The sequence below is a fragment of the Haliaeetus leucocephalus genome, unplaced genomic scaffold (genome assembly GCF_000737465.1).
Source record: "Haliaeetus leucocephalus isolate CR32 unplaced genomic scaffold, Haliaeetus_leucocephalus-4.0 Scaffold517, whole genome shotgun sequence".
Taxonomy (NCBI): domain Eukaryota; kingdom Metazoa; phylum Chordata; class Aves; order Accipitriformes; family Accipitridae; genus Haliaeetus; species Haliaeetus leucocephalus.
In genome coordinates this window covers 7,676,865-7,701,102 of record NW_010972953.1, presented here as the reverse complement: position 1 = coordinate 7,701,102, position 24,238 = coordinate 7,676,865, and the positions used below count along the sequence as shown (strand labels likewise).

At 48.0% G+C, this 24,238-nt stretch overlaps 1 protein-coding gene across 6 annotated transcripts in view; it reads right to left on the bottom strand.

Annotated features, from left to right (window-relative positions):
* Window positions 1–24,238, bottom strand: part of SCMH1 (sex comb on midleg homolog 1 (Drosophila)) — a 57,801-nt gene that overhangs the window by 3,212 nt on the left and 30,351 nt on the right. For 3 of the 6 annotated variants that reach the window (XM_010576251.1, XM_010576253.1, XM_010576252.1), the window contains 6 exons: window positions 15,975–16,207; window positions 15,282–15,408; window positions 14,013–14,213; window positions 13,150–13,335; window positions 6,957–7,088; window positions 1,012–1,215 (listed from right to left, as the gene is read on the bottom strand). In XM_010576251.1, coding sequence (XP_010574553.1) covers window positions 1,012–1,215; window positions 6,957–7,088; window positions 13,150–13,335; window positions 14,013–14,213; window positions 15,282–15,408; window positions 15,975–16,207 — 1,083 coding nt within the window. The remainder of the gene's footprint in view (window positions 1–1,011; window positions 1,216–6,956; window positions 7,089–13,149; window positions 13,336–14,012; window positions 14,214–15,281; window positions 15,409–15,974; window positions 16,208–24,238) is intronic. The other 3 variants (XM_010576254.1, XM_010576255.1, XM_010576256.1) reach the window with 3 other exon arrangements.

Sequence of the window (24,238 nt, the reverse complement as noted above, 5' to 3'; positions counted from 1 at the left end):
GCCTTATTCTCTTTCCTTAGGCCTTACTTTTCGAGGCAGCCTTCTAAACTGAGCCCTTTTGCTCACTCTAAACCCGAATTTCCCCTTGCCCCCCTTCAGCTGAGTTTGGCCCCCCCATTCCCACTCTTCCTCGCCCATCTGCTGATGGTTCCCACCTTTGCAGAAAACAATCCTCCGTTCCCACTTGTCTCCCCATGCACCATTTCTCCCCTCACTCCCCAGCTCCGAACACCACCTTTAGCAAATTTAACATGGCAAAGCTGTTTTATGTTTTCATCGGCTGCGTTTTCTGACGGACTGAGCCCATATGTGAAATTCTGTTGTCTTGAAGCACTGCCCGAGCTAACAGAAGTTCTGCTCCCAACGTGCCAGCATCGGCACAGCCCGTTGTGTCAGCTCTCTCTGCCTGCATACACAGATGTGGGGGGAGGCAGATGGACCAAGGCATCAGCAGCCTGACCTTTTTAGAGGCTTTTATTGATGCCGTGCACCTAAAATTACAACTTTTTTTTCAAGCACCTAGATTTGACATGTGCTGATTTACTGCAGTGAACAGCTCTCCTGCCCCTATTCCTCCAGACAGACAAGGGCTGTTCGCGCATCCGCCCATCATCCTGGCCACCCGCCCCAGCTCCCAGCCTCATCGGGCAGTTTTTGACTCCCTGGCCATTCCCAATCCATCCTCATGGACTCGGATGCCCATTTATCGCTTTGACAGCCTGCTGCCCATCCTTGCAAGTTCAGCTCCTGTCTACTCCTTCCTCTCCACTGACCTCCAGGTCCACCTAGTCACCACGCCAAACAAGTGACCCTGCAAGCATCACCTCTCCGTATTTCCACCCGCCCATCTGCCATGTCTCTAGAGCTACCGTTAAACCTAACAGACTACCTGTTTAACAGTGTAGAGGCCAGTCTCTGGTACTTGCTGAAGTTAGAAAGGTGTAACTGGAGTTAGAAAAGCCCTTTATTGCCAAATTTACAATCGGAGGGCTGGCTTCTTAACTCTCTTACCCCCAGAGCTAAGCCTACGCAAGGCAGAGGTACTGCCCTGGGTGAGGCTAGAGGGTTGGTGCAGGTGCCTGTATCCTTGCAGGCGATAGTCTCTGGAGCTCCTGCTGTGGCTGGATGAATTGACAGAGTTCAAGGCTGAGTCCATGGGGTCCAGGCGAGGCTCCAAGGGCCCTGGGAGGCCATCTCCCAGAACAAAGGTTTCACCTAGAATGCACCAAGCTGCAGTCAGTGCACCCGAACGCCACGCAGCCCGAAGTTACCACTCGGCGGCAGAAAGCAGAACCGCAGCAAAGGCAGTGCTTGCGCACAGCTGCGGGAGCAGGGCCGAACCACCGCATTGGCGGTCTCCTCCAAAGCACAGAAATTAAAACAGGCACTGCTAAAGAGCTGCAGCCTGGTGTTTGCCTGGCAAACGGCAGTCCATCCAGTTAGCATTAGTGATAATGGTTGGTAGCCATACTGGAGCAACAGCTCCTCTGTTAATGCCACCACCAGCTCCAGCTGCAGTCCCATGTCCTTACTGCCTCCAGAGGCCTTTCTGTGGCAGTGGGGCATCACGGTGGCAGGCTGTGGAGGGCTGCCCGTTCTGGATGTCAACGGACACAGGAGTCACACAACAGCCCTGACTGGGGAGAGGAAGCTCCCTGAGGGGTCAAGCGCCGCTCATCACCCACATTAGTGTGCAAAGTAATGGACCAGGCATTTGGGGTTGTGGGGCATATTTAGTAAGACTCATGCTGTAGCCTGGATAGCAGCACACATGCAGAGCAGGACGGAGCAGCAGGCTCCTCTGAGCAGCTCAGCTGCACCGTCATGGCCTTGCAACACTCTCATACCGTGCTGATCCTCCAGCCCCAAAAGCAAGGCACCAGTGACCAGCTGCTCACCCCTCCTGACCTCCTGCTGGGCCCTTTTTCATTGCCTAACCAAGATGGTGACCAATACCCTTTGCTGGAACACACGCAGAGGGCTCTCCCTGAGCAGGGGTCCCAGTGTGAGACTGGCTTCCTCAACTTCTCTTCCAGAAACATTTAATTTTCAGCTATCAATGGCAGCATTAGGATGGAGAGGCTGAGGAAACTATCTGGGGTGATATATTGTATTGGCTGAGCCAGCAAGATCTCCCTTTGCTGTTACGCTGTGACAGCTTCATCCTAGGACCACGTGTTTGTAGATTTTACTATGCCATGCATAACCTAGTCTGAGTCCAGGTGGACCTGATGCCTCATGAGTCAGCCTCAAATACCTGTGTTATTTATTATGAAATACCTGGCAAGTTCGTACAGCCAAAGAGGAAAGCAGCTCCTACAACGAGGGGTACTGCCTGTGCACTCTAGTCTGGGCCACTGCATCTGGCTGCGAGCTGGAGCTCCTCTACCAGCGTCCATAGAGGAGACCCTGAGGGCAGCTCACAGTCCTGAGCTACTGCCACTCAAACACCACGGTAGGTGAAAAGGATGAAGAAACCTGAGCAACTGCCTCAGCTAGGCCCTGGGTTTCTTCCCCGGGACTTCCCAGATCACAGCAGCCGCAGGTGAGAAGCCAGCACAGTGACATAGTGCTGACCTGGGATGGTGGTGAGGGTGCAGAGTCAATACTGCAGCCTGTGAGACCCAAAAGCTGTTGAGATCTTCCCAAACTTTCCTGCTAAGCTGATGCTGCCATGTTCCAGTGAAGGGAAATGCAGCTTGCCAGAGCCTGAAGTGGTACCTGAGCACTGCAGAGGTGAGACTGCACCAACTGGGGCAACCTCTCTTGTAGGCGCATTATTTTCCTCTGGTTTCTATGAACTACAGGACTGTTCTGTGAACTGGGATCCTCTGGTTTCAGTGCTTCTGCTGTCTGTGTTTGAGCAGAGATCTCAGAGGCGACTTCAGCTGGAGGCAGCCAGCCCATACCTTCCCTGGCTTCATCTCATAAGGCTACAGAATGGAAACATCCCTCTTGACTAGCTGTTTGGCAATTCAGTGCAGCAGATATGAGGTTATCATCTGTGTAACTGCAACCCTCTATCTCATGGGCTTTGTTACTCTGCACTTCAGGCATTTCTGCCTTTCTTTGCTTTTAGGTCTCTGGGATGCTCTCAGAAACCAGCAGCACATCCTTAAAATCTCATGTAGAAACAGTACTGGTGTGAAGACTTATGTGACCTGTGCTGTGTGATGGCCCACATGTCACTAGCTTCCCGTGTGGGTAAATGTGTTTTCACCTGTTCTCTATGCATTAACGAAGGCTTTCTGACTCATGACTATTCCTGAATAACTTTGGACCCCTCCTTCACTCTCGCACCACTTTCCCACCATCCCATTTCAGCACAAGACCAGATGCAAACCCAGCACTGAGGTGGCTGCTCTGGCCCAGTGGTGCATAGAGATTCCATGGCCCAGGCCCAGACAGACTGACACAGTGGATGCGACTTATACCAGTGGCACTCCATAGGAGCTTCTTCACATTTGGTCTCCTCTCCAACAGGACAGTCTTGCTTAAAACCCAAACCACTTCCCATTAAAGATCTGTGCAAAAGGGTGATGTCTGACTCGCAGGAAAGTGCAGAGGCATGAGAGGGGTCAGTGGGCACAGCTCTCTGCACCGGTCTGGATGCTTTGTAACAGGACGGTGGCTGTGAGCATGGGAACAGGTCTGTGCTGCAATCTCCATCCTCCAAGGAAACCCAGCACCCCCTGTGAGGTGACGCACAGCTTCAACTTGCCAGGAAGTCCCAGGACACTTGCCCCAGATGTGCTGGGTCAGGCAAACGTGCGCATCTAACTGCTCGTGAAGACCCCAAAGCTCACACAGAGGGGGTTCGTGTCAGCAGAAGGAATTTCTGGGCTCAGCTAGAAAAGACTACAGTTTGAAAGGCTGGGAGACCATGTGCACAGGTTCATGTCAGTGCAATGCTAAGGATCCAAAACTCACTCTCAGAAAATATTTATCTCGGCAATTAACACACTGTCATTATTCTGATGTGAATGCACTGTGATGCATTCTTCAAATATGCGATCATGTTCTCACATGTGCTTATGATCATACATCCAAAGAAGAGGATGAGGCCATGCAACTGGGGAGCACTACTTTGTTTTGCCCAAGAGGTAGAATTGAAGCTGCATGTTCATCCTCGGGTTACCTATCTCTGGACTGGTGAGTGCTTGGTTGTGCTGTAAATATTGCAGCAGAGCTGGAGGCTTCTTGGCAGAGTCAATGCAAGAGAGATTTAGGATTTTCTTAAAAATACAAACACACAGAGAACCGCTCAGATGAATCATACCTCCAGAAAGAGGAGAGGGAAACAAGGCAAGAGGGGAATGATTACTAGCCCTGTGAATCATCTGTAGCAGAAGACAACACGCTTCTGCAAGTGGCAGGGCACAGACTGTGTTCAGGCATATACACTATCCAGAATCCTTTTGCTCTTGGTAACTAGCATCAGAGCAAGGAGGAGGTGGCTAATTCTTAGGCAGATTTCGTTATACAAACTGCTAGTTTTAAATAAAGGCTTGCATTTAGAGCATTGTAAGAAAACATGCCACGATTAGTGGCAGAGAGGCAGGGAGCAGATAATTAAAGTTTAATTAAACAAATAGTGCTATAGATTCAAGAGTGTTGTTTTACTGCTAAAACATGGAGTTTGGCCACAAGCATAAATCTGATTTGCACAACTACTAAACACCCACTGTTTCCAACAAATGATAGTCTTTGAAAAGCAGGTCCCCACTGTGCTGGAACTGCAGCTTTTTAGCAGAAAGCTACATAAATGCCACTGGATGCAAGAGGAAAAACAATGTAAGAAGTGAGATCCCCTCCTTGTCTTTCTGACTTCTTGCCAAAGGCTCGATGAATGAAGACTTCCCACTGCTACTCACTGCCTTCCATTTTGGCAAACTGGAAACTGTTCAGGTACTATTGTCTGTCACACTGCTGAAGCCAGAATGCGCTCTGCTGGGGGAGTTCATCATCATAAGAAGATGTACCTCCTTGCTCGAGAAATATTCAATATCTGGGTATTTCAGGCTCATATTCTTAAAATATATCCTCTGAAATGCCAATATTCCTGCCTGTACTTAAATTTCATGGTGGAGGAGGATGAATAGGCTTTTAGCTGTGGGATAAAAATTAATTTCTAGACAGAATTTGGAACTGCACCTCATTTCCCCCTGCCCTGTACTGTATTTTGCCCTGCTTGGACCAAGAACAGAACAGGACCAAGTTGCTGTAGGAAGTTCACACACCAACAGGATCATCACCCTCACATGAAGGCACGCCTTCTGCCCACTTGTCTCTACTTTTACAGAAGAGGCTGGAGTATTCTGGGCATCCAGATGTCATGACCCATTCACAGGCCAAGAGATAACTGAATAGACTTTGAAGTAGACTAAGAATCAATCTTGTAGACAACCTAACATAGGTTCCTCCTTGGAATTACCCATTACGGAAGCCTTCTCTCTTCACGGCAATACAGAGAGTGTACAATATTCACCACCCAACCAAGGCACCTTAACCTTTAGAGCACACCACTGCACTTCAAGAACAGGCCAAATACTGCATGTTCCACCTGCTGATAGAGGAGAAGCGGACAGGCTTTGCTAATGGTTACCTAAGTGTACCAGTTGATGTATTAAAGGAGAACGTCAAGGAGACCAGCAAGGACGTGTATTTAGAGGTGAGAAACAGACTCGGGCTCAGGGAACAATTTTTGACTTGTCAATATGCTGGAATAGATGAGACAGTCCCACACGTCACCCTGTTCTTTGCTTCAGCTATGTGACAAACCTACAATTTTAATCAATGCAGATACTAAGGCCACTAGAAACTGTCCATCATAGGATGCAAGTTCAGATCAGCTGTGCTTAGATACAGGGTCAGTAACCCTGAAGAGCACAGGACACAGTGATGGATGGAGACTAAAATTACATTACAGCGCTGGGAGGCTGTGCACTTTCAAATCTGGGATCAATAACCCAAGCCCAGCAAACTCAGCAAGAACCAGGGAAATGGTGATTCTAAAGGGACAGCAACAGGGCACAAACCCGCTGAACTATAAGCCCAGCCAAGAGTCTCCAGCAATTTTTCAGGGACATATTACAAAGAATTGAGACTAACAACTTGGCAGATTTCACCACTAATTAATTAAAAGGCTTCAGTAAGGTTAAATCTCCAGTGTGCATTATGGAGAGTTTGCAGTTCAAAACAAAAGGGAAGGTGGAAGTGTATTTATTGAAGGCTCCTGCTCAGGCTCAGGTAGTCCTCCAGCTACCTGGACCCCCTGGAAATCTCCCACCTGCACATGCAAGGGACACCTGTGGACCACATACCAAAGAGGACATTTCTGCAATTGCTTTTGAGAATGTGGCACAGCACATCTGTACCAGCATTACCCAACGGACACTGCAGGAAGCAGCAGCACTGCGGGATGTGATTTGATCTGGTTCAGCTGGTGGAGCACACACTAGTGAGACCCTCCCTGCTATTTAGGGAGGATTGTGAGGAACAAGATGGGATCCTGGGAAAGGGCAGCATGTTCCTGGCCGTACAGCTGCACATCAGCATCTGTACAATACACTGCAGCAAACCATCATGGAAAAATTCAGGGGAAGATTGACTGAAGCAACTGGGCAGTTTTATGACTGTTAATACCATGCAGAGCAATGGAAGCTAAAATATGGGTAATTAAATCCCAGATTATATGGTATTAGATGATGACTATCAGGGTTAGAAGGAATTCTCCCTGCGTTCCACACGCCTTACACAACTGCTTGGGGAACCTGCCTTGGCATAGAGTGGTTTCTTCACTCCTCTCTGAAACACCAAGTACCAATCCATGCCACAGACAAAGCAAAACAGACTTCCTAAACCCACAGCTCAATTTGGCATGGCAAATCTAATCCTGCTGTATCCATTACAAGTTGCTATAAACAGCCTGCTTTGGGAAGAGACGCAGTGCTCACCTTCCAAAGGGTGACGGTCATTCTTTGGTAACTTGGGGGAGAGAGGAGCACTGTATGGAGGGGAATCTTGGGAATATCGCTTTGTACCCCGGCCTGGTCCCTGCAGAGTGCCGTCTAACGAACTGCTTCTGTCTAGGAAAAGAGAACAAGCCCTATTTAGGAGTGGAGACTTTCTGGGAAATTCAGTCTTGCCAGAGTCAATTCAGACTCGCATGCATTGCCAGCCTGGTAACAGCCTGTTAAAACTGCAATCCAGCACATCTGTCAGTGCTTAACATTTTATATTTTGTTTTGCAAGTTTTGTCAGAGAGAAAGGGTGGTGAGAAACCTAATGAAGAACCTTAGCCACATTTTGCCATATTTCACCCCAAATATCACCTCTGATTGACTTAATTCCATTTCTCCTCATTCTACCCCTTGGCTCATCCCGCATGATTCCTGCTCCTCCCCACTCTTCACCTTTCAGACGCATATAACCCTTGGACGATTTGCAAACACTCTGTGCCATACACAGTGCTTGATTAAACCGTACTCAAATTTTCAATCTTTCCCCAAATGGATCCCTCAAGTGCCCCAGCTGTCGCTGCTGCTCTTCTCCAAATGCTTCCCAATGACGGGATTCTCCGTATTGTACATGGCAGATGAGACGTCAGGCTGGGCTGCAAGACGCCTCTTTGCAGACAGCTAAAGGCTGCACACAAAGTGTCAGGGGGTGGATGAACACAGAGAATGGAATGGGAACAGCAGCCAGGCAAGTGATACAGTGGGTGGCAGACCATGCCCCACCTGGACAAGGCATGGTCAATTGAGAAGCAATGAAGAGGTGACCCACCAGCCACTGCCTGCCCACGTGGGCCACCGGTGCTCCCGGCTGGCCCCTTCCAGCTGCCCCGAGCACGGGTGACACGTGTGAGCCTGCAGCGTTCGAGGTATGCGGGGAGAGACGGGTGAAATGCTCACAGACAAATGTTGGAAGCTGGACAACACCATGGAGCAGCCCCAGCTGCCGAAGCAGGGCAGGAATGGGTGCTGGAGGGGTGACAGAAATACGGTGGGAAGCGATTGGGACCAGACACCAAGGGAGATGCATCATGCCAAACAAAGAAATGAAGGTACAGATGGCTGGGAAGCATCAGACAGTCACAATTTTGTTGACTAAAGAGAAATACAAAGGTAGAGAAAAGTATCTGTCTATCAAAATCCTTTGGGGAAACAAAAGATAAGCTGCTTATACTGAGGTCCTGGGACTCCATACAAGTATGATCCAAAATCACTGTAACATTATTAGAAAAGACAAATACTGTCCTCAGGACAAGTCCCTGTAAGAAACATTCATTGCCCAGACAGAGATGAGAAACAAATGCTCTTAGTCATGTCTCCGGGTATCTCTAAATGTAAAACTGCATGACTTTCTTCACCAAACAGTCACAGAATCACAACAAAAGGGGATACTTTTTAAAGGTTTCATCAGGTTTTGTTTTGGGTTATTTTTTTTAAATTGGTTGATTTTAAAAGTAATGCAAACACAGAAGGTCAGGTTGTAGAAGATAACCCAGAGAATCAGAAGTTAGGTCAGTGTAAATTAATGGAAGGATAAACCAAAAGTAGGTCTGTAGTTAGGGTGTCCGATTTTAAAGGACTAATTTTAAGAAAATAAAGAAATGGAGTAATATATAGACCTGCGCTCAGCACTCACAGTGCGGATCATCAGGAAAAAAAGAAAATACCTTCAGTTCAAAAGATGCCATAAACATCATGAATGTGTATCATCAGTGAGGAAATAATCTGGGAGGAAAGGACCCCAAATCTAAGCGGATAAATGTTCACTTTGAGAATGATGCTGAGAACAAGCAGATCATTTACTGGACATGAAAAGGACCTGCTCAGCATGTAGTTGTATACCTCAGAGGATGGTGAGTACAGGGACAAAGTGAACTTTTTCACTCATTCTGTCTTTTGACACAGTGCAAAGGAAAAGACAGGACTGCATTTTCAGCTACAGAAGTAACAAGCGCATGGGAACGGAGCGAGAGGATACTGTGCAGAAAGGCAAGGATTGAGAAAAAGGACAAAAAGGTTGTCCTTGCCTGCAAATGATGGGACAGCTTTGAGAGGTATTTCACCTCACCTACCTTGGGAGGTTGGTGGGGAGGAAGAGAAGCACATCTGCCCATGCCTGGGTTTGTGCTGTTGGCCATCCCAAGGCAGTCCGGACAGATGCCTTTACAGTCAGTGAGAGTCTGCTCACCTCATCTCATCAAGTCAAAGTCAAGGCTCCTACTTTAGGATGCTGTAACTTGCACTGATTGCACTGGTACCTTCTCCTCAACTGCAGAGCTTGCCTACACAACTAGCTCAGGTGTTGATGCCTCTGTGACATCCACCTGTGTTCAGTAAAACAAATCCCACCCTTCAGTTCCAGTTGCAGCCATGCTGAACACCAGGGGAAGGCTCGAGGGATAAAATAAACAGGACAGGAACAAAAATATACACCATTGTCTAAGAAGTGGAAGTCAAATAACTGAATGTACTCAAACCGGCGACATGAGGGTGCACAAGAAGCCAAAATGCAACTTAAGAAAGAAGGCGCACATGAAACCCTGGGTCTGCTGCAGCAAATTTTAACAAAACTCAGTGACGCACTGCTCAGAGGGACTGGAAACATGGTGCTAACATTTAGAAAAGAAGGTGAAAAAATGATTTTGGCAACAAAATGCTCACGTCTGACCTCAGCAGTACTGCAAGGGTTGTAAGAGGTTCTGAAGGAAAGGGTAGGGAAAATATTGCAATTACACATGGCACATACTGCGGTAGGTGTTCATCAAAGGAGACTAACCCAATAGCTTCCTTATCATGGGAAAATAAAATCTAATAAAATGTATCAGGCAAAGGAAGAGAGGCCAATCTCATTTACCTGGAATTCAGCAAGGCGTTTGATATGGAGAACCACTAGCTGAGACAGAGAATGTGAGGATTACCAGAAGCCTTGTTATATGCACAAACATCTGATTTGAGGGAAAAATCAGTCAGCAGAGCACTAAGCCACAACATGAGGCTGGAAAGCAATTGCTAATAAATTTTCTTGAGGATCATTCTTGAGCCCAGTGCCATTTATTAATAACTTTGGCACAAATTTTAGAGGTTCATCAGTGAAATCTGCTCATGTCTTCCCACGTCAGGCCAGATAAAGTAGCATTTGAAATTATGCAAAAAAAATATATATAGAACAGAGTAACAGAATGGAGGTAAATCCAGCAGCAAAACACAGATGTGCACTTGAAACATTGTCCCATGAGCTGGGAACTTGCAGTTGAAAATAATGGATGAGAAGAACAGAGTATGCAATCAGGACGGGTTGATCATCACCTGCTACAAGGATACAGTGACGAAAAGAGGCATCCAGAGACATTTCTTGTGAACATGGTGGTGCCAGTGCTGTGGCACCAGGTCCCCATGAGCTCTTCCCCAGAGTGCTGGGTGGCACTCTGGTCACCTCATGAAGTTTAATTCAAACCAACACTAGATGAGGAGAGCACAGAGCCTTTCTCACCAGAGCAGCCAAAAGGTGAGCTCCCCTGAAGGATACAACTGCTCTCTAACTACTTCCAGAAGAAGGAGAACTGAGTTAAACTAAAAGACAATGTTAAGACAAGGAGACATGGATACCAAGCTGCCCAAGAACAAATCTGGGCTAGAAACTACAACATAGTTTCTAAAAATTCAGCAAAAAACCTTGGAGCAGGCTCCAGTAGAAAAGCAAAATCCCCAAATCCAGAGTTAGTTAAAGCAACACTATGCTGCGGTGCCTGTAATAACAGGACCCGAGGCTCAACAGTCCAGAAGGTCCCTCCAGTCCTATGTTTTCAGATGGCTTCAGATCAGACCTACCTGTTCACAACATTTCACAGTCCATCCCTGTTCCTATTAACAGCAATTAACTTCCCATTTTCTTGCAACTCTACTGTTTCCTGATGTACAACTTGATCTCTTTCCCCTTATTTCCATGATTATGCCTTACTTAGCAAGAGAAAATGCTAGGATGCAGCTGACCTAAGGCCTGCTGCAGACCTTCCTTCTTTTGCCCCAAGCACACACACAAATTCTCCACAGCATCCACATCGGTGCTCCTGTAAAGCGAGTTTGTTCTGGGAATTGAGACCAGCTCCCAGTCCTAACCAGTGATAGTTTTTCCTAAGAGCCAGCCCCATTCAGGCACACGAGCACCTGTACTGTAGAGGAAACAAGGCAGGACACACAGAGCTGAAGGTGAGAACAGGACAGCCTTGACACTTGGTGTGGTTTAAGCTGATGTTCAACTGCATCCTCATTCTTCCATGACCAGCCCTAACCTCTCAAAATTGCCGGTACTGTTTCTTTGCCCTCACCAAAAGCCACTGTAATGCAGAGATAACAATGTTTATCATCTTCTTTAAGGTGCCTGAGAAAGGTGTTAGATGACCAGATGTCCAACAGTCCCTGAGATATCAGTATAGACTACAAGACTAGGTGTTATCACTTCTCTTGACTGTTGTTAATCTTTCTTTAATCCCTGCAAACACCCTAAAGAAGAGTTCAGGATGGGCAAGTCTCAGCATCGTGTCATATCTGGTGCTCTGCCTGAGATCCCTGAATTCTGACTTTGCTTTTTATACTTTTCCACCCTGCCAGGCAACCCAGCTCTCAGCACAGACACCACTGACATCTCATGGTGGCTTGAAACCATGTGTGTGAGCTACAGGACCCTCTCCATCCAAGCCTGCTACCATGCCCAGACCCTGGGTCCTCTTCCTCCCATTCTGGTTTTGCTCTCTCTCATGACAACAGGGTACTTCCACACTGAAACATGGGGATTTCTTCTAATTGAGGGTTCCCTAGAGGGGTAACCTCTAGTCCCAGTACCTAGACATGCTGCTCCTTTACTTGCCACAGCAGCCAACTCACTTTCTACAGCTCCTCTTCCTACAGCACAGCATGGGTCCCTGCTCCTGGCATTGCTGGCTCCAGCATGGCTCTGCACAGCCCCAGCCTGCAGGCAGCTGATCAGCCATGGAGGAAGCAGGGGACAGTCACTCCAAGATCCTCACACTCTTTAGACTCTTGCTAATCCCTTCCCCTGAGTACTGGTGCTTTGCAAGATGCAATGAAGCACTGTGGCATTATGCTGCTGCCCCTAAGCTTCATGCTTAGCAACTTTTTCTTAAACAGTTCTTCCTAAGTGCTTATCCTTTTACATTAGAAATTCTTGCTTTTCTCGTCAGAGCCATAATTATCCAAAGGATTAACTTTGGAAAGACCTCAAACAGTACAACAGCTATTTGCTGACTCGGGGGGCAGAAAGATAGTGGACGAAATAAGACAGGAGAGCAGATCAGCACAAGACACTTGTCAACTACCTAAAGAGGGTGCAGATAGCTTTTATCCTCTCCACAACTGGCATTCCTACAGCAGTAGTTCCCCCAGAGGCTCACAGCAAGCATGGGGAGGCAGCTATCACCCCAGGGGTTTCTGCCACTACACAGCACTGCGGGGACTACTGGTCTTCTTGTTTTCCACCACTTTCATTTAAGAGCAACTTTGCAGCCTGACAATTTGCATTGTGGCATGAACTATCTTGCCAGGGGTGTGTTGCTTCAACGCAGAGGAGCATTAGCCATGCCAAGAAAAACAAAGCCACCTACGCCTCAGATCGCTGCAGTGTACATCATCCCTGAACAGGCTATGCTTTCACCAAGGGCTGGATGTGCTCTCTGCTGGCAGCAGATTCACGGCCAGTGTGTAAACCACTCTGCTAGGTTTTAATTCAATTTCTAATTACAGTTTACCTGCTGCACGTTATCACTCTTCTACTTCTCATGCAGTCTTTCACCTTAATTCCTAACTGGATGAAGTCACTATAATCAGATTGCAGGAAGTGGGAAGGACTGGGGGACAAGGAGAGGAGGGAAGACAAGGAGACAGCACGGATGAGCGGAAACCTACAGGCAGAGATGGAAATCAGACCGACAGGCAGAAAATACGGCAACTTGAATCCTGTGCAAAAAGAGCCCTGTGGGCATGTGCATGACACTGGGTGTGATGCAATGAACCCTGCAGAGAGGGCTCTGAAACACACGCCTGCCTCCCAAGATAAAGATAAAATCTGGGTTAAGAGCACCTGGGGTCCCTACAATGCCGCCCCCGCCCCAGCTCCTACCTGGTAGATACCTGTCGTGGTCGTACTCGTGTGAGCGCTGCATGTGGCTGTTCTGAGTGAAAGGCTGGTTCCCAAAGAGGTTGTCACTGCGAAGATTGTGGCAGAGCTTCTCCAGGAAGCGGAGGACGTAGGTGATACTGTTTACTGCTGGCAGGTTCAGAGTGTGCTGTTCCCGATCAAACACAGCTGGAGACAGAAACAAACAGAGCCCAACACGTAAACCCCCAGCAAAGGCAGGAGCCTACGCCCAGGGCTGCACAGCCAGCTTCTGTATCTCAGCATCACTGGTCTAGACTAGAGCAAACAAAAGCCACTGCCTTCCGCTGGCTGAGCGCTGGCGAGCTTGCTTCCCTGGGACAGGCTAAAACCAGTCTGCTGCACCCAGCATCAGGTATGGGGCTGCAGCGCCTGAGAAGCTGCGTTTGAGGGAATGGAAAGGCATTCAAGGAGGGGCCTGCACTCCCAGCATCCGGGTAAACACAGACTTAAAAGCAAAATTAAAAACCGGGGTGTTTCTTGTCTTGCCGTCAGGAGTTCAGAAAATCCCACCCGATCTGCCTCCTCCTGGGGGCTCGGGCAGTGCTGGGGGATGACAGGTGAAGCATAACGCTGCCCAGGCTGATACCAGGGCTGCATGCTGCCTTCTCCAGCAGCTGTGTCTGGAGGCCACACTAACTGCTCTGCTCTGAATCAGCTGCTAGCTGTTGCTTCACTGACACAGATGTTTGGCAAGAAAGAGAAGACAGAAATCTTCTGTCTGCCCCTGGCCCATGACTGCACCAAGCTTCAGGAGAGACATCTTCCAACGAGCGAATTCTTGCAATGACATCTCTGAAGGCAAAGTGCTGCGGGCCAGTTCTCACCTGAGATGACCTCTCCCCCGTGGCCTTGTTTTAAGAAGGAGAAGACTGTTTTCTGATGATAAGCGCAATCAATGCAGGCCTGTACTGCTTGCTGCAGGACAACAGAAGCTCGAGCTGGTCCAAAATGGTCCGGCAGCTGCTGAACCTTCTTCTTGTCTAGGTGGGGCCCAGTGCTGCCATTCTTGTTCAAGTAAATGCAAACTGCCAAGATGAGAAATGTGTTTGCCATTAACCCACTCAAGAAAGCAAGAAACAGATGCCTAAAAGCCAACCTGAGAGATGCTGAGATTTTAAGACTGTCAAGTCACTCACGAAGGGGAATCCACCATCACTGCCTGTCTGCATCCTAACAGCAGAGCCACTTATAGAGGGGAATCACCTCCAAAACCTTCCTGCCTCACACTCACCTTCCAAGCTGCTGCTGTTTCTCCTATGCTTTCCCCAGCACTCAGGCTCCCAAAGGCAGGCTGCAAAGTGGTTCCCATGCCTGCCAGGTAAGGTGGCCACGATGTTCAAAGGAGATGAAGGCACACAGCCTCCACTTTTTAGGGAAACTGAGTTCTTTAGGTTCCTCTGAAAACAGGCCAATTATGTTCTGGGGAAACAGAGGGCTCAGACCATATCCAGTGCTTGACTTGAACATATAAAAAGCAGTTTTGCATTAGACTTTCCTGCCCAGATTCATCTTCAGCTACATCTCGCAGCTGTAGCAGAGCATATAGTCTGCACTGCTGCTCCTACTACTTCCCTTGCTCCCTCTTGTCCCTGTTTGCCTTGATATCCTGGCTGAAGCTGAACAGATCATTGCCACTGTCATTCAGCAGTTGTTCTGCATCTTGCTGTAGCTTCAGCAGCTGTGCCTGGCATGGTTTGGGAGAGCTCGCACTCTGGACTCATGAGAGGTGCTGCACACCGTACTGCCTCTGGGCATGATGGGCCACGAGAAATGCCCTTCAAGAGCTGTGGAGTCACTAGCATGCACGTGGTAACTCAGGGAAAGGGGTCCCTGCACTGAACAGATGGACTCGCAATCTTCCTATGACTTCATTATTTCCAAAATGGACAGAGAGATAAATGAACAGCTGTCCTGAACTCGTGTGCCTCTCTTTTCCTCCCAACACACTCTCTATTAGGCCAGCCTTTCTGGAATTGTAACGTTTGCTGGTTTACAGGTTTAGGAAGAAATGGGAGTATCTTGGTGTGTCACTTTCTAACTGATGCACCTCCTAACTGTGCAATCTTGTCAAGAATGTGGTTTGAGACCCTTACCTGTGGGAGCCTGCATGGCAGAGCTGGGGATTGTAGCAGCATCCTGGGGCACAGTGCTTGTGTCTGGTTCTGGGGTACTGGTTGTTGGAGAGGTGGGTGCTGGGTTCAGCAATGTCCTAGGTTTCCTCTGCAGAAAAAGAGGAGATATTTCTCCTTTTATCCCTGCTCTCCTTTACGACCCATGTTCACTACACTCTCTCCTCTGCATCCAACAGACAAGGCACTGTGGAACATGACACACTTCTGATGGTGATGACGGGGAGTCTCAAGAACCTAGTAATCAATATGTGTGTATTTTATGAACCACAATCCTGAAAAAATAACAAGCCTGAGATCTGCCACTTCTGCTTGACTTAGACTAGCTACACACGATGGACGAAAGAGCTTATTCCACCGTTTGGCCATCCTGTCATGATCACAGCATCTGCCATGCTACTTCACAGCTAATGAAGCTTTGCAGCTCCAAAGACACAGTTTCTTGATGGAAATGATCTTTAGGACACAGACATTCTCTACAGCTCTGGGGCTGGACTCTGAGGGATATTCCCAGCCCACAAACCCCTTCTGTCTCCTACTTGCTGCAGTCATACAGCCAGAGGTTGAGACAAACGTGCACAACACACGCATGCACCATCCCATGGCAGAACTTGCAGCACCTGCTTTTCACCCGCCTGCATCAGCATCAGCTTTTACCTTACTGCCAGGCTTGGGGCCTCTCTTTCTGGGGAATTTCAAAGGCTCCACTGACTTGGAGGGTGTAGGCATGGGGTGATGGATTAGCGCTTTGGTCGTTCGACCACGCTTCTTCCCTGTTTTGCGACGCCTTTGCCCTTGTTGATGCCCCAAAACAGTCTTTGTGCTACTGTGCATGCTAGGTTTCTCCGAGTTTACTTCGGAGGCAGGTAAAGGGCTCTTTGGAATCACAACTGAAATAAAAAGAGAAAAAGCAAATATAATTAAATCAGGCGAGAATCAAAACAAGACCAGCCTCCATCTTCATACAGTGTCACATGGAAAAACTGAAGTATTCAGAGCCCCCTGAATGGAGGCTACTGCTCTCCATGCCAGAATAAAAACCAAACGCACTGATCCTTGGTTCAGCACTGGAGCTGTGGGACACTGTGGCTTAGCCTGGATGGGCTGAACTCCAGAAGGATCACACTTTCAGCCATACCTTCCTTCCTGAAAATAAATGGCACCTACACCTCTTCCTTCTGCGAGTGGTGACCTGCCAGCAATCACGTAAAATGCACTCAAAAGCATTCCTAGGGGAAGGATCAGTCAAGACCTGCCTGATTGTCACAGAGCCAGTGCTGTGCTGGAAATCCCCTCTTTCAAGGCAGAAGTCAAATTTGCTCTGTCCCTAAATTACCAGTGAACTGCAGTGGAATGTACCAGCTCCATCCTCGATGCCTGCAAGGACTATTGCTCCTGGCCCTGAGTAAAAGCTCATCTCAGTTGGATCAGCTGACCTGCTCCTATCACATACTGCCAGAGGTAAGCAAAGTGCCAGCACACAGTCCATTCCTTCTTATCTTCTCATGCTTTCCATAACAAAAGCAGGTTTCTGGTGTTATTTGCCCACGAATCCCCTGAATTTGGTCATTCATCTTTCCCAAGTCCTGCTAAAGGCTAAAGATGAGCTGGCCCAGCTCAGCAGACCAGCATTTCCTTTAGATTTAAACTTCTGCTAAAAAGAAACAAAACAAAACCCTCCTAGATTTTGAAAAATGCAGTGACCTTTAGGATGTCTTGTTTCTCAGACCTGGAAACCTCACTCTGTATTCAACATGGGGGCTCTGAATTCGAAAAAAACCCCACTTTTGAATTGAGGGGCTTTATAGCTAAGGAGAAAATCTTGGCCAAGGAAACAGAATACAATAAAAGATTGATACCAGGATGGCATGCAGCCCTAACAGTGGCAAAACTGTGGGTATATAAAGAGATTTTTAAGGTTTTTCTAATGAGCATTTTATGAGCAGTTACTGCGAGCAAGGACTCATTCCCTTGGCACAAAGACACCGTTTCCTTCCGACAGCTCAGAAGCAGCGAACTAAGCCAGGTCCAACTTTCTAGGGGTCTGGAGAAGATCAGTGGGCTGCGAGGTGACAGCAGCAAGCCCAGAGTCAGGAGATACTCCAGGGATGGGGCAGGGAGCCGATGGCTGTTAACTACTTCACTGCTAACCAAAGCACAGACCAAGCAAACGGCATAGAATCATAAAATTGTTCAGGTTGGAAAAGACCTTTAAGATCATCGAGTCCAACCATAAACTAGCATTCCCAAGTCCACCACTAAACCACGTCCCTAAGCACCACATCCACACATCTTTGAAATACCTCCAGGGATGGTGACTCAACCACTTCCCTGGGCAGCCTGTTCCAGTGCTTGACAGCCCTTTCGGTGAAGGAATTTTTCCTAATGTCCAATCTAAACCTCCCCTGCTGCAACTTGAGTCCATTTCCTCTTGTCCTATTGCTTGTTACTTCGGAAAAGAGACCAACACCCACCTCACTACAACCTCCTTTCAGGTAGCTGTAGAGAGCGATAAAGTCTCCCCTCAGCCTCCTTTTCTCCAGGCTAAACAACCCCAGCTCCCTCAGCTGCTCCTCATAAGACTTGTGCACTAGACCCTTCACCAGCTTCGTTGCCCTTCTCTGGACACACTCCAGCACCTCAACGTCTGTCTTGTAGTGAGGGGGCCAAAACTGAACACAGTATTCGAGGTGCAGCCTCACCAGTGCCGAGTACAGGGGGAGGATCACTTCCCTAGTCCTGCTGGCCACACTATTTCTGATAGAAGCCAAGATGCTATTGGCCTTCTTGGCCACCTGGGCACACTGCTGGCTGATATTCAGCCAGCTGTTGACCAACACCCCCAGGTCCTTTTCTGCTGGGCAGCCTTCCAGCCACTCTCCCCAAGCCTGTAGTGTTGCATGGGGTTGTTGTGACCCAAGTGCAGGACCCGGCACTGAGCCTTGTTGAACCTCATACAACTGGCCTGGGCCCATCGATCCACCCTCTCCAGATCCCTCTGTAGACCTTTCCTATCCTCCAGCAGATCAACACTCCTGCCCAGCTTGGTGTCATCTGCAAACTTACTGAGGGTGCACTCGATTCCCTCGTCCAGATCATTGATAAAGATATTAAACGGAACTGGCCCCAATACTGAGCCTTGGGGAACACCACTTGTGGCTGGCCACCAACTGGATTTAACTCCATTCTCCACCACTCTTTGGGCCTGCCCATCCAGCCTGTTTTTTACCCAGTGAAGAGTACGCCCATCCAAGCCATGAGCAGCCAGTTTCTTCAGGAGAATGCTGTGGGAAACGGTGTCAAAGGCTTTACTAAAGCTGTTGCCTAGGTAGACAACATCCACAGCCTTCCCCTCATCCACTAAGCAGATCGCCTTGTCATAGAAGGACATCAGGTTGGTCAAGCAGGACCTGCCTTTCACAAACCCATGCTGACTGGGTCTGATCACCGGGTTGTCCTGTACGTGCCATGCGATGGCACTCAGGATGATCTGCTCCATAGCCTTCCCCAGCACCGAGGTCAGGCTGACAGGCCTGCAGCTCCCCGGATCCTCCTTCCAGCCCTTCTTGCAGATGGGTGTCACATTTGCTAACCTCCAGTCAACCGGGACCTCCCTGGTTAGTCAGGACTGCTGATAAATGATGGAGAGTGGATCAGTGAGCTCTTCTGCCAGCTCCCTCAGTACCCTTGGGTGGATGCCATCCAGCCCCAGAGACCTGTGTGTGTGTCTAAGCGGTGTAGCAGGTCACTAACCAATTCCCCTTGGATTATGGGGGCTTCATTCTGCTCCCCGTCCCTGTTTTCCAGCTCAGGGGGCTGGGTACCTTGAGAACAACTGGTCAACCCATGGCTACTGGGCCTCATCACCTGGCATGGCTGGTATGAGAAGATGTGTATAAGGTCCCATCAGTGGCAGCTCATTTTGGTCTTAAGTGAACAAGCCACTGGAGGTGAAGGATCCATTCACTAGCTTTAACTCTGGGCTACCCTGTGCTCTCCACAGGGAGACTGGGCATGAATGAACCTGGCTGTCAGGTCCAAGAAAATCTGAGCAAATAGTTCATTCAGGCAGCTTGAAACCAGGACTGGTGTTATCTCACAGCAGGACTAGACGACTTCACATGGGCGGATGCACCAGCCAGGCACTCCTTCAGGTCTAAGCAGCCACCAGGACTCCCAGCCTCCAGCCTTGCGGGCATCTCTGTCTCGTGGCAGTGCCAAAGATGGCCATGTAGGGGGCAGGAGGGCAGACAGAGCTGACCCCCAGCTGCCAGCTCAGTGTCACAGCAAGGCTGCCTAGCCAGGGCGCATTTAGGATGCAGAGGTCAGCAAGTACCACAGAGATGGGCCAGGAACACCAGGCGGTACTCCTCCTGCTGCCGGCAACGACTGCTGCCACTGGCAAATCTTGCGTACGCCTCCACTCGATGCTGTGAGATGATGAACTCTGCCTCTGCCCTATTGCACTGAGCTCCTGGGTGCTGCTGCGAGTAACCTGCACAAAAAGGGAAGTGCAGAATGTCCTGCAGTTGTCTTCAGGTGGTTTACACCCACCCTAACCTCACTTTGCACTGGCACAAATAACACAGTGCATGGTGCATCCAGGAACTGGCCCCATTCTGTTTTGTCACGTAGGCAGGGTAAGATTTCTGGTGCCCTCAATTTTTTTGTTTAGTTTTAATTTTATTTCCTTGCTTTTGTGCATTAACATTCTGTTTCAGATGCTGGGGAGAAGTACACTGTCATTCAGGCATCTATCTAACTTCCCAAGTAATGTCTTTTGTGTCAGGCAGATACAGAGAATCGCGGTAGAAGTAGGGTTTTACTAGTCCTTGTTTGAGATGTTAATATTAACAGCAAGGCTACTTTGCTGGCAAGAAAAGGAATATGATAGCTCAAATGCTTCTTACTGTTGATGGTTTCTGAGGACAGTGTCACCTGCTACAGGTGACATCTGGAAGTGAGCAGTGCTAGCAGAGAGGAATGGCACAGATAGGACAGGCACTGATCACTGAATTGCTGTACCTCCTGCCTTACGTGTGCATGGCTGATCTCAGTGGAGAAATATTTGTATTAAAGGATTTACTAGAATCCCACAAGTTGATAGAACAAGGATAAACACAGGTAAAATGCTCTGTACTTCAAAGACACTCATCAAAGGAATGTGTAAACCAATGTAGGGGGCATTCTGTTTGCAATCTGCACCAATGCTTAAGTGTCTAAACCAAGCTGTGCTGCAATAAGGTTTCTCTAACCTGGAAGAGAAATTGAGGATTCTACAGACAAGCTGTGAACCAAACACACAATCTCAGTTTTACTAGTGAAAAACCCACAGAAATGGTGCATTTGGAAGTTGGGATGCAGCAGGCAGAGCAGCTGAACTGCACTCTTGGCTCCCAGGCTGGAACCATGTCGTAGAGAAATCCCAGTGCCAGGAAAAAAGGGACTGATGTCAGGTGAACTCCTAGTGTGCAAGTTTCACTGTATAATTTTATAATAAAAAATGGTTTCATCTTTTGGTGCAATAAATGCTAGGAAGATCTATTGTCCACTTCAGCTGTAAAGGTAACACTAATTTGCCAAGCTTAAGGAATCAGTTTTGGTTTTAGAGCAGTGAAAGCTTGTAACTTGGTGCAGACAGACCACACAATAGGAAACCTCATTTCATTCAGCCACACCAGAGGAATTTCCACTGTGCCTGTAGCCCCTGGCAGCACGTCCCTGCCACAGCTCCCGCAGGGATGGAGGAGCTGCTACACCTCCGCAGACTGTTCAAAGAAACAGGCTAAGTTACATCTAAATGTGCAGCCAGCCCAGGGCATAAATACACAGAAAATGACATAGATTGTTACTTTGTGCCTAATAGTATTGCTGAATACATTGCTGAATATGCACTAATATTTCTTCCTGTAGCTGCTTCAATGAGACTGATACAATGCATAGATATTTTCCTGACCTAGAGTGATTTAATGAAACGAGGTCTTACAATCCCACGATCTAACACCATTCAGCAGACTTGCCTGGCTTTTTGTTCGATTTTAAGCAGGATCTGAGAAAACACCAGCCAGACCTAATTCATTTCTCTTGCCCCTGTCAGATGCACTGAGCTGCACACAATCGGCGTGATGAGGAGACACAAACCACTTCAGAGCAGAGTCGTCCCACCGGCTGCACCTCCACAGCAACAGCACAGCCCCAAAACCACAGAGGTACGGCTGGCCACACTGCTGTCTTGTCACCAAGGCATTCATAACCACTTCCAGTGACTAGATGCTTCCTAAAGAAGCCTAAAGTTTTTGCTAGCTGCCTGTTAATTTTCCTTCAGGATTTCAGCCCCTGATGTTACAAGGACATGGTTAAGCAGCACGGGATTGCTGCAGCAAGGAGCAGTGCAGAGCGCTCAGCCCTGCTTGCACCCACTGAGCTCCAGCAGTGGTAACAGCTGTGCCCAGCAGGCAGGCTCATCTCGCAGCTGCAAACCATTGCCCACATATCCTTTGACTGCCAAAAGCTTCAGTTTACTGCACCTTATTCAGCTGGTGATGGTGCCAGCCCAACAGTGAGCATCTGCCAGGGACATCCCCACCTTTTTCTTCCTTGTACCACTGTCTTCACCCCATGGTGAGCCACCGAGAGGAGCCAAATTTTCAGAAAACCAAGTGAGGCCCTCTTACTTGAAAGAATCAACAATTTGCTGTAGCTGAGAAAAGCAATGTCTCTCTGCCCCACAGCTTTGGTGCTCCCATGAGCTCTGAGGAATCTAACGCAACTCCAAAGCTGGCCTTGCTTTAGGCAAGGCGCTGGGCCATGCAACCTCCAGAGATCCCTTCCAACCTGAATTATTCTGTAATCCGAACTCATGGTTAATCATTTCAGCTCATTAATGGAACAGAAAATGAAATGAATGAAGGTTTTCTGCTGGCTGAACTGTCTTGTTTTGGGTCATACAGGCATCCAGCATGAGGGTGGATATGGAGGAATGGGCCAGCTCCTTGTTGGGCTGTCTGGCATCGGATTAGTTTGGCTGCAGTGAGAAACATCACCCTAAGGAGGCAGTATCAAACATTGCTGAACTCAAAGCCAAAGAAAAGACAGGCACCACTGACTGGGCTATTAATCACTGAAGGATTATTTTAAACAAGAGTTCTGAGCTTCCTGCAGAAACAAAGAGACCTGACAGAGAATTCAAGACTTTAGGGTCTATTTCCTAATGCCAAAATATCCCTTGCCAGTTGATACACGGCACCAGCAGCACCTGCAGCTACCCACCACACTGTGACTCAAACTATTATTTACAGAAGACTCTCTAAAGTTGCTGTCCACACTTTGAGGGTTAGCCAATACTAGAAAGCAGCATTTGTCGCTCATCAGCTTATCTCAGGCTTGTCACAGCTTGAAGACGACAAAATTATGTCCTTGGCATAAGAATAACAAAGCCAAAACATGTAGGAAAATAAGGAATAGAAGAGTTGAAGATGGAGAACAGTTTCCTACCTTTCTCTCCAATACACCAGCTATTTAACAGTCTGCATTTACTAACAGCTGCTGGACCACAAAACCCGAAATCTCCATTTTACCTGCTAAGGGCTACTGTACTCTCAGATGCAGCTGTAGCTCACACCCCTTCTCTCTAGAGATATCAGTAATGACCATTACAGTGACTGAAACACAGGGGGTGGTTTCTGGGAAGACTGAACACACCGTTCATACCCATTTTAAAGCATCTATGAAGAATGTCCTGTAGGCCACCTGTCCAGTGGTTCTTTGGTACTCCAGCTGCCCCTTGTCCCATCTTCAGCAGTTCACGGTCAGAAGCAAGACTCAAAGAGGTAGATTAGAGACACATGTAAGATAAGCACATTTGCCAGAGAACAGAAATCTTGTTGAGATCTGGCTAAATCCTTCCCTGGATGCAGCAGTTCAAACCTAGACATCTTGAAGGCTGGAGCTGGACACAAAACAGAGCTCAGTGCCCGTCTGACAGTAAGATGTGAAAGCTTCAAACCTCTGTGATACTTCCCAAAGCAGAGACCATCATTGCTGGCCACTATGAGCATGACTGGGACATAAATGTGGGCTCTGGGAAGGCTCAAGACTTGGTACGACCTGAGCTCTCAGCAGGCTAGGCAGACAGAACACAAGAGAAAAGATCAGAGCATGGGTGGGAGACACAGGCTCCTTGCAAAGATGGGGATTAAGGACAATCCTTCAAATCCCGGAATTTGAAAGTCAGAATGCAATTATTCTGATAATTCAGTATTTCCTGCAGGGATTCCTGCTCTCCAGCCTAAAACATCTACTTGAGCTAAGGCTGAGAGACCAGAGGATACATCTAATACAGCAATACAGCAAGAGGACCCAAGCGCTGTATGATTCAGCATGTTCTAGATGTTCTCACGATCAGTTATCTTAACTCCCAAAGATGCATCTTCTTTTTACAAAAGATTTGTCTAGTTTCAGCTTTCAACTACTGAAACTTGCTGTTGCCTTTGCTGGAAGCCATGAGGTGTTTTATTCACCAATCCCCTCCCACACCTCACTGGCCAGTGGTTACACAGCAGCACGCACAAAAATGCAAACCCACAGTCCCTAAAACTGTCTCATCCTGCCTATCCTGACGATCGTGTTGCATTTTAATGTCCGGTTTTGGGCTGGACATCCATAGGCACATGAGGAAGAGAGGTTACTTAAAACTAAAGCAATGCCTCATGCATTTGTTGAACCTGGGAAAGGCTCTGAATATTCACCATGAGCGTCTCATTTCTTAAAGGCTTAGAAATCTGCACGGTCTGCAGCAGCAATTTTTTTATTTTAATTGTTTGCATGTGCTTGGATGAGCTCTGTGCACTGCAGATGCCACTGTACATCCCACTGGCACAAGCTGTAGCATTTTTATGGTTGTTTTATTTACAAAAATAAGT